The sequence below is a fragment of the Aquila chrysaetos genome, chromosome 3 (genome assembly GCF_900496995.4).
Source record: "Aquila chrysaetos chrysaetos chromosome 3, bAquChr1.4, whole genome shotgun sequence".
Taxonomy (NCBI): Eukaryota; Metazoa; Chordata; class Aves; order Accipitriformes; family Accipitridae; genus Aquila; species Aquila chrysaetos.
The window spans coordinates 55,971,233-55,981,076 of record NC_044006.1 but is presented as its reverse complement, the minus strand read 5'-3'; the positions used below and the strand labels follow the sequence as shown (position 1 = coordinate 55,981,076).

Below are 9,844 nucleotides of genomic sequence, written 5' to 3'. Positions count from 1 at the left end.
ATGTCACCCACGTTTGATTGACGTCCATTGCTCCTGAATACAGAAGTATGATTTAGGAATCAATTCTGTTTGTTTATTTAAACAGCTCTTTGTGTACCTTGTATATCTGTAAGCAGGGCAAGTTCCTTAATATTTTCTCGGGAGAAATGCCACTAATATTGCACATTCACCTTCCCACTCAGTCACAGAGGTGCTCGCCAGCCCTTGGGGGAGGAGAAACCTTTCACACACACACACATAAAAAAAAAGAAGAAAACCACAAGACTTAACAAAACGCTCTGCTGTCCCCAAGTTAAGCCAGAGACCTTTTTCTCAGGTCCAGGCATCTGTTGATCTGCATATGCCCCACACCTTCCTTCAGCTTCTAAACAAAAGGGAACTCTTTCCCTTGGTGTCAGTTTGCTAGCAAAGCGATGGCTGGCTTTAACACCGGGAAACACTGCAGCCAGTGATGAGTATGTCAATTTTAATTCACAGAAAGAACGCTTTCCTTCTCTGCCTTTATGGTTGTAATCGGGGAGGGGGGAAGAGGGAGATCCGAAATTGTGAGAGATGCTAATCTCTATTACTGTGCGAGGTGGGAGGTGTATTTTCAAATAACTTCCACTTGGACAATCGGTAACTGTAAAGCATCCCTACATTTAAAGCGGTATTTCCCGGAAAACACTAATACGGCAGGGTGGCCTCAGGATAGCGTTAAGCAGGAGGTGGATTGACCTTTTAATTCTCGATCGGTGACCTGAAGGGTACCCAGAGGCTGCTAAGCACATCTCTTCCTTTTGGTCTGTTCCAGAAAGAGCTGTCATCGCAAGATACAGCTAGTGAGTGAGGCTCACGATTTCGCTGTTCATCCGTTTGCGGGAGGGGTGGGGGAGGGAGAGAGGAAAAAAAATATATATTTCCCACACTGCCAGAGTAATGCCAAACTCTCTGTGAGTGGGAAGAGCGGAGCAGATGCTGGGATGAGATGCCAAAGCAGCTCCCCTTTCCCCTGCGCTTTTGGGTGCCTATAAATTGCTCCAGCGCGCTTGTCAGCCTCCTCCTCTCCTGGCAGGTGGCACCCGGGCAGGATCCCGCTCTCCCTCCGGCTCGGGCTCGGGCTCCGGCTCCGGCTCCGGCTCCGGCGCGGCGCGGCGGCGCGGGCTCTCGGCGGCGGGCACCGGGGCGGCCGCGGGGCGGCCGGGAGGCGCGTCTCCGCTGAGGACTGTCGTCTCTGCGAGAGAGAAAAAAAAAAAAAGAAAAAAAAAAAAAGAGAGAGAGAGAGCGCGAGCGGGCGAGCGGGGCGATCGCGAGAGGAAAGGCAAGTTCCAGGGAAAGTTGACTCGGACTGGCACAGCCTGCAAAAAAAAAAAAAGTCGATCGCCAGCGGGAGGATAAAAGTGCGGGCGGCCGGGGCGCGGCGGCAGCTCGCTCTCCCTCGTCCTCTCCCCGCCGCCTGCCCGCCCGCCCGCCCGCCCGGCGGCTGCAGCGGCCGCCGCGGAGCGCCGCGACCCGCGGGAGCCCCCGCCGCCGGCGGCAGCGGGAGGGCGGCGAAGCCCCCGGGGAGCCGAGCTCGCGCGGGCTCGGCGGTTTTTCGGCTCTGAGGAGGTCCCCCGCCAACCATCAAGATTTTGTCCAAAAGCAGGCAAGAGGATCGCCCTGCGCTGAGCCGGCTGGTGGGCAGCAGGCGGCGGCTGATCGCGGCCGGCGCGCTGGGGGTGGTGATGGTGCTGCTGCTGGTCATCCTCATCCCGGTGCTGGTCAGCTCGGCCGGCACCTCGGCGCACTACGAGATGCTGGGCACCTGCCGCATGGTCTGCGACCCCTACGGCGGCACCAAGGCGCCCAGCACGGCGGCCACGCCCGACCGCGGCCTCATGCAGTCCCTGCCCACCTTCATCCAGGGGCCCAAGGGGGAGGCCGGCCGGCCGGGCAAAGCGGGGCCCCGCGGCCCGCCGGGAGAGCCGGGGCCGCCCGGCCCGGTGGGCCCGCCCGGTGAGAAGGGCGAGCCGGGGCGGCAGGGCCTGCCGGGCCCCCCCGGGGCGCCGGGGCTGAACGCGGCGGGGGCCATCAGCGCCGCCACCTACAGCACCGTCCCCAAGATCGCCTTCTACGCCGGCCTCAAGCGGCAGCACGAGGGCTACGAGGTGCTCAAGTTCGACGACGTGGTCACCAACCTGGGCAACCACTACGACCCCACCACCGGCAAGTTCACCTGCTCCATCCCCGGCATCTACTTCTTCACCTACCATGTGCTCATGCGGGGCGGCGACGGCACCAGCATGTGGGCCGACCTCTGCAAGAACAACCAGGTGGGCGCCGCGCCGGGCGCCGGGGGCAGCCGGGGACGTGAGGGGCTTCCTGAGGGGCCACCCGGGCTTCCTGAGGGGGGACCGGGCTTCCTCAGGGGAGCCGGCTACCGTGAGGGGAGCGGGTGCCGCGAGGACAGCGGGCGGCCGGGCGGAGCCGGGCTGCCTGAGGGGAGCGGGCGGAGCGGAGCGGAGCGGCGCGGGAAGGGCGGGAAGCGGGCGGCGGGCGGGGAGGGGGAGCCGGGGCCGGGCGGCCGCTGGAGGCTGCGCGGGTGCGGGGCGGGGGAGCGGGGCCCGAGCCCGGGCGGCCCGCAGGCAGGGCGAGCCGCCGGGGGAGCCGAGGGGAGCCGGCGCCCGCCGGTCCGCAGCCGGCGGTGACCCTGCGGGCAGCGCCGGGGCCGAGGCGCGCTGCGCCGCCCCGCTCCGCCTCGGGAGCCCGAGGACCCCTGAGGGGTTCCGCGCAGGTCGCCCCGGGCCGCCGGGCGAAGGCGGACTCCGTGCACTCTTTTCCCGCGGAGTCACGCCGCTGGCGCCCGCTCCCAGCCCGCTCGGAGCGGCACCTGCCCGGCGCCCGGTGCCCCCGTCCGGCGCGGGCTGCCGTCCCGGCCAGCCCGCGGCCGCGGAGCGCTGCCCACAGCTCGGCCGGCACGGGAGCGGGGGGGGGCGGCCGGGGCGGTCGCGCAGGCAGCGCTGCCCCCCGCGGGGGCGAGCGGAGCCCGGGCCGGGGCCCGGTGTTCCCCCAGGGCGGGGAAACTCCCCGGGGAAGGAAGGGGAGCCGGGGGCGGCGGGTGAGCTGAGGGGAGGGTGGTCCTGGGTGGGGAAAGGATGCGATGTGGGGGAGGAAAGCAGCCACGGCACGGGACGGGGCTCCCACGCAGCGGGGCGCCGATTTTGGCACGGTCAGCCGCCGGCGGGGAGCGAGGTTTCCCTCTGGCAGGGAGAGCCGGTAACCGGGCGAGCTAGGCGTCCGCAGACCTCGCCCCTTGGCGGACCGAGCAGCGGAGGGAGGCGGGCTGGGCACGGCCCGAGGTCTGCCGGCACCCCCCGCGGCAGGATGGAAACGCTCGAGATAATTGAAGATCTTGCGATGCTACCGTCTGAAGGACGGAGGAATCACCCATTCTAATGAGGATAAACGTTGCCACCGCGCTCGCGGAGGCTGTGCCTGTAACATTGTCCCCGGGGAGCCGTTCTCCGCGATTTTGCGCTTCTTCACTACGTGGCTAACAAACACAGATAGGTCGGCCCTAGTTACGACAGCGCTTAGCGATACCGCCATCCCTCCGGCGCTGGCTGCCCGGCGGGGAGCGCGCTGTGCCCGCGCTTTCCCGTGTCTCCGGGAGCCCCGCGGTGCTCCCGCCGGTCCCCCGGCCCCCCGTGCGGCGGCAGGGCGAGGGACCGGCCGCGCAACAGGTCGTTCGCTGCCTGAGCTCTGCCGGCGCGCAGCGGGCTACGGGGCCGGGACGCCGGCTTTCCCAGGCTCGGGGAGCCCGGAGCCCAGCGCTGCCGCTCCCCCCGGGCTTTTCACCCTCCGGCGGGGTGGGCTTGGGGGGGGGGGGGGGGTGCTGATCCGCTCTAGGCAGCGTCCATAGGACTGCAAATCGGGCTGCGTGTCCCCGCCGCGCCTCGCAGGTCGCGGAGGGGCTCGTTCGTTTGCCTGTCTCCTCCCCCGGCAAGCGCCGGCAGCCGCTGCACGGCCCTCGGTGCTCAGCGCCGGCGGGAGCATCGCCGGCCGGTAAATTAATCTGGTACGCCACTTAACCTTTTGTTTATGGCTCCTCAGAAGGACTGCGAAAACAGAATAATGAGGACATCAGCAGCAATTAATTAAATTACGAAATGTCTACCATAAATACTACCTCAGCAGATAAACCAGGACTAGTAGAACATAGTACATCGTAATATATTCACTTTGATTTATTCATACAAAGGCAATACCGTCCACGGCGAGAATGCCATTTTACTTGCAATTAAAACATTAATCTGTTTTTGACGCCTATTTGTAATGTTTTAAAGTGTTTATTTTCCCAAACCTTGAGAAATAAATACATGCCAGTACTTTTTAAAAAGTGACTGATTATAAATATTCAGCCTGAAGTCTAACTGTTCCTAAATGTAACTGCTTCCAGTACCAGACATGAGACAAATTAAACTTGCAGGGATTCAAAGGAAAAAAAAAAAAAAAGGGACGGGGGTTCTATGTATATATTTGTATATATCTATGCAAAGATAAGTATTTAGGTAAATATCTGCATACAAACTATTTAAAATTGACACGCAGCGCACAGTTTTAATGCAGCAGTGTCTCCTTTTGATTATGGTTTATTCTTGAAACACTAGACGCTGATATGATGAGGTAGCAGTTAACTTTTTGTGTATTTTTGTAAGAAAGCTCAGAGATTTTGGAAGTCGTTAAATGGAGTCTGGCAAAGATAACATTATAAATTCAGTGTTTTCTAACAATGAAAAAACCCAAATCGTTGGAAGAGTGTATGACTTACAGAAAAAAAAAAAACATTCCTAAGCAATGCACAGGAGGAACCTCAAGGTCTCCACTGTTAACACATTGCCTCCTTTAATAGTTATAAAGCTTGAACAGGGACCTGCTGAGATCACGTAGCTTAGCTAGTATGTCTGTGCAACCTGAGAGTGTTAACTTCACAAAAGATGAGGTGAGCAGTCATGCAACTTATGAAATTGATAGTGCGTTAATGGTTTAATTTCGAGATACATTTACCCTCTTGCAGCAGTACGCTGATAATTCATTTGAGACTGTTCTCCCAGTCTTTAAAAAGAAATTGCTCTGGCTAACCAAACAAGGCGGTAAAACCTCTAAGAATAGCACAGTGGAGCTTACAGGACATTTGTTTATACATAGGGCAGTTAAGAACTACACTTTGGTTTCTAGACTTTCAATACGCAGGATCTTTTTTCTTCAGCCAGTATGTACTATCCAGAATCTTAAAAATGAAATACCCATTGCTATTGTAGTCAGTGTCCCTATGCTGACTCCCTTAGGATAGTCACTAATACAATTTGAATTCTCCTTTACTATCCACAGAAAAACTACATTTTAGACAAATCCACAAAGTAGCATTTCATTATGATGTAAATGGGAATTTGGAAAGTAATTTAAACCATTTTGCTTACCAGCATGCAAGATACTAGTTCTCTATGAAAGTTTTTCTAACTCATCTATAGCCTTTTCACTCCTTCCCATATGCCCTTTCTATTTACACTACCAGCAACAGTCTCAGCCCGTTATTTTCTTTGGAGGCTATTTCCAGGGTTAATGGCCCAGAGCCTTCAACTCCACCCTGCTAGTCATTAATCCAGAGGAAATACCCTCTGCTTAGAATAATTATTGCTTAAACACTAGCAAAATAGATCACCTCTGTAAACAACACCAGGCAATTCAGGATCAAGAAGTCCTGAAATAGTTGTGGTTTATCATCATGCCATGTATCAATTTAAATTTGCAGACTGTCACACCACTGTAAGTCCTTTAAGCCTTTCTCACTCTTCTTACAGGTTGTATAAAGAATTTCCAGCTACTGTGATTTTTAAGCTGCATAATGCCATAAGATCGTGCATGGTAAAGAACCCCCTCCTTTTTAACATTTCAATATTAATGTGAGAACATATCACATGAAAATTTAATTTGGAAATTTATCATTTAAACTTTGAAAGGAATCCATGAAAATTTGTGACTTATAGCCTATTTTTTCAATTCAGAACAGATAAAATCCCACATATAGTACGCCAAGTCATGCATTATTACTTAGTTCAGGTTTGCAGTACCACTAAATCACTTACTGCTCTGTAACCACGCTAGAACAAAGACAAGCAACGAGCAGATGATGTGTTACACTGAAATAAATCACATACAACTAAGCTTAAATATTTTACCAAACAGGGTCAAATTATATATAAATGATTTGGAAATTTACAAAGGCACAGGCTGTTCATTGCTGGAAACCAACATACATCTTGAAGTTACAGATTATTTCCACTTTGCTAGCAATGTCAAATTTAAACAGTAGTGGAATAGCAAGGGAGAAATGGGAAAAAATGTGTCTTTAAGTGAAAGCTGCAAATGAAATGTCCTCAATTCCTTGTAAATTCCAAAACCTCTTAAAGCAAGTGACTCGTCTGATTTTTCAAATGTGCATCTCTTGCAACACAGAGAAACTAAATGTTTGCTTACTGAAACGTGGCAATAACAGTTTTCCCAAACACCAGCTAGGATCCTTACCTGCTTGTGTGCACTGGAGTGTGTGCATGTGTGTGTGTACTTTTTGGATTCTTTTTGCAGCATGATCCTATTAGTAGTATGACAATAAATCGCCTCTGGAAAAAGTCCAGCCTGGTATCAATAGGGCCTCACTGTGGATCCTCACCAATGTCAATCACTTGTCCCACTGAAATAAAAGTTACACCAATGTAAAACTGGCACATGACCAGATTCAGTTCTCCGAACTCCAGCTATTATTATGCATATATTTAAAAAGGCTCCAAACATCTACAGGAGTGCAAGCAGTTGTGTATTAATCAGATGACTGAGAAAGGAGCACATTACTGCTTTAGTTTCAGATGTTGTATTGTAGGAGAAAATAAGCAATAACCATAGGAAAAAAACTACAATATATGTTGCCAGACATTTGAAGTGGCAATTCATGCATGCTGAATAAAACGTTGTGGATATGCTTTGATTTCATCATGCAGGAAGAATTGTCTGAGTTTTCTTAACCACTCATTATGTATTTTATGTAGGTTCGAGCTAGTGCGATTGCTCAGGATGCTGATCAGAACTACGACTATGCCAGTAACAGTGTGGTTCTTCATTTGGAGCCAGGAGATGAAGTTTACATTAAATTAGATGGAGGAAAAGCACATGGAGGAAACAACAACAAATACAGCACATTTTCTGGATTTATTATTTATGCCGACTGAAAATGAGTAAAAAGACCCACCAAACCAGTCCAAAAATGAAGCTTGCTCTTCTAAGCAATGGATTTGCGTGGCAAAAGTCAATGAAACAAGCACCCCAGCAAAGAGTGACCACCGAACACCTCAGTAGCGGGGAAAAAAAGTCGAATGCTACCTGATTCACATCTGTACAACACAGAGAAACCTTATGTTAAAAAATTACAAAACACGTTAAACAGATGTGCGATCCACTACCGCCAAAGCAAATACTTCCTCATTGTTAGTGTCCATGTGAATGAAGTCCTACATAGATCAAATTTTTATAGAAAAAGAAACCACCTAAGGACGCTGAGTTATTTCTTCAGTGTATATGATACTTTGATGTGTTATGATCTTGCTGCTTTATCCATACTTCAGCTTTGGTTCTTGTGACTTACTTGCTAACAATGATGCTTGGAGTCCACTCATACTGTGGTGAGGAATGATTTTACAATAAAAGGAAGAGGTAATCAAAATATACTTTCTCTCTCCAAAGGAATTGTTTGCCTTGTACTTTTCTTATCCTTCCACTTAAAACTAGAAACTAATCAGCTTCAAGCCTTAACTCAATGTTCCTGCTTTGTAGGTTTACATTAGACTTTTAACATAAAATCAAACCAGTGGAGTTGTTTAAATTTTGTCTTCCCTTTAGCTGTATTCTAAAAGAAAAAGGATAGAAGAAACACTTCTTTTTCCTGAAAAATGTAACAGTTGACAAACTCTATTGGACCAAATCCCTGATTCCACCAAAGCCAATGGCAAAACTCCCATTGATATTAGTGGAAAAAGGATTTGGCTTTTAATTTGTAAACGTGTAAATATATATTTAGACAATTATTACAGGCCCATTCTTGATGGTTAGTTGTGTAAATATTTAGCAAGCCTGGCATCCACATCCTCAGACTAAGGTAGAGTTTTTTCTTTGCAGCAATTAGTATTCATTAGTCTTTTAGCACTTAGTCTGTACTTGGGTACTATTTTTAATAAAATAGTTATGGCTTAACATACTGCAGATGTTCAACTAGAATTTTGTAGGAATATAATGGGTCAAAACCTTATTTGTCTTAGGTGTCCTGTCTCGCTGAAGTTAGTGGGATTATTCCCACCAAGTAAGAGTGGGAGATCTGACACGTGAGAAAATGTTGTCACACAGACCTTTTCCATGGTAGCTAGTTACACTTTGTAGTAAGGCGTGCCTATGAAATGGACACAGATAAGCATATTACCAAAAATGATAACACATATGCAAAGAAAGAAGCAGATATTTACATGCAAAAAAAAAGCATGTATTAAAACCTATTTTTCTCATTCATATATATATATATATAAAAAAAAATATATATATAAAGTCTCAAAGGAGTTTAATCCATATAAAGGATTAATGGCTTGGAGAATTAAACTAAACACAGGTACTATGAGTTACATAGTTATAAAAATGCTTTAAAATCAGTCATACCCATAATGTCCACAGAATATTTTTATTCAGAAAATGGATTTATTATTTGTTTTGGTTTTGGGAGGGGAGGCTGTCTATTTCTCTCAGGTTAAAACTTGCAGATTTCATTCTAAGCCTAAATTTTAGCAAGATAATTAACTAGCTCCTTAGCACAGTTGGTTACGTTATTTAACATTTTGGCAAAATCAAGGTAACATTTCTATAAATTGTTGAAGAGTAATAGAGGCTACCCCTAGCATTTCTATTTCATGTGCTTTGCCAAAAGCAACCTTGTCTAATGTACTAAGGGTACAAACTCAGATTTATCTGCACTAAAATGTCAAAAGTGTCTGCCACTGTGACATAAGAGCTCTTCAGTGCTGGCTGCCCAGCAAAAGTCTGACGAAGATTTTACGAATCTCTCTCAAAATCTCTTGTTTGAATGAGTGAAGCTTTTCTTAAACAGAACACGTTACTCTTTCTGTTTCTGTTTAGAGTTGTCCAATTCAAAATAAATGCCAAGTTAGTCTAGGCTGACTGAGAGGATCGCCAGTCTAACTCATCTAGGATTTATAAAGGGACATTGTGCTGCCAGCTGCTTGTGTATTATCTCACCAGAATGGTTAATGCTTTTACTTTATGACAAAGTGCCAACCTATATCCATACATTGTAGTGATTACTCCTGTTTTTTTTCTACAAGGTAATGTATTTTAATAACAGATGTGTAACTGATTTCATGTCTGTTCATTCCACTGTTGCTTTTATTGGTTAGCGCACTCACAACAGCAGTGTAGCTAGAGATTTTCTATGTAGTATCAAACAGTAACGTACCAAGCTAGAGATCATTTACAACTAGCAATGCATATTTACTGAGGTATTTATTGGAAAAGCTCAACACTACAAGACATATATGGTCAAATTTGAAGAAGCTTTTGAAATCGGGCTACCACTGCTACTGGATAAGACCATTTTTTGGATAAATCACCTGCCCTGGTTAGACAAGAGCAAAGAACACACTTTATGTGAAAAACACATATAAGGCAAACATTTCTTCCTTTTTCATCATATCTTGATATACTGATTTGTAAAGACTTATATCACAACCTTTGTTATAACTATTACAACTCATTAAAACCGTATTATGTAATTTAT

General features: G+C 48.6%; 1 protein-coding gene across 1 annotated transcript; it reads left to right on the top strand.

Annotated features, from left to right (window-relative positions):
* The first annotated feature begins 1,000 nt into the window (after positions 1 to 1,000).
* On the top strand, positions 1,001 to 9,843 carry C1QL3 (complement C1q like 3). Its single transcript, XM_030009311.1, has 2 exons — positions 1,001 to 2,291; positions 7,062 to 9,843. Exons 1-2 carry the CDS (start codon positions 1,704 to 1,706, stop codon positions 7,239 to 7,241), a joined length of 768 nt encoding a protein of 255 aa, XP_029865171.1. The 5' UTR covers positions 1,001 to 1,703; the 3' UTR covers positions 7,242 to 9,843.
* Position 9,844: the final 1 nt, after the last annotated feature.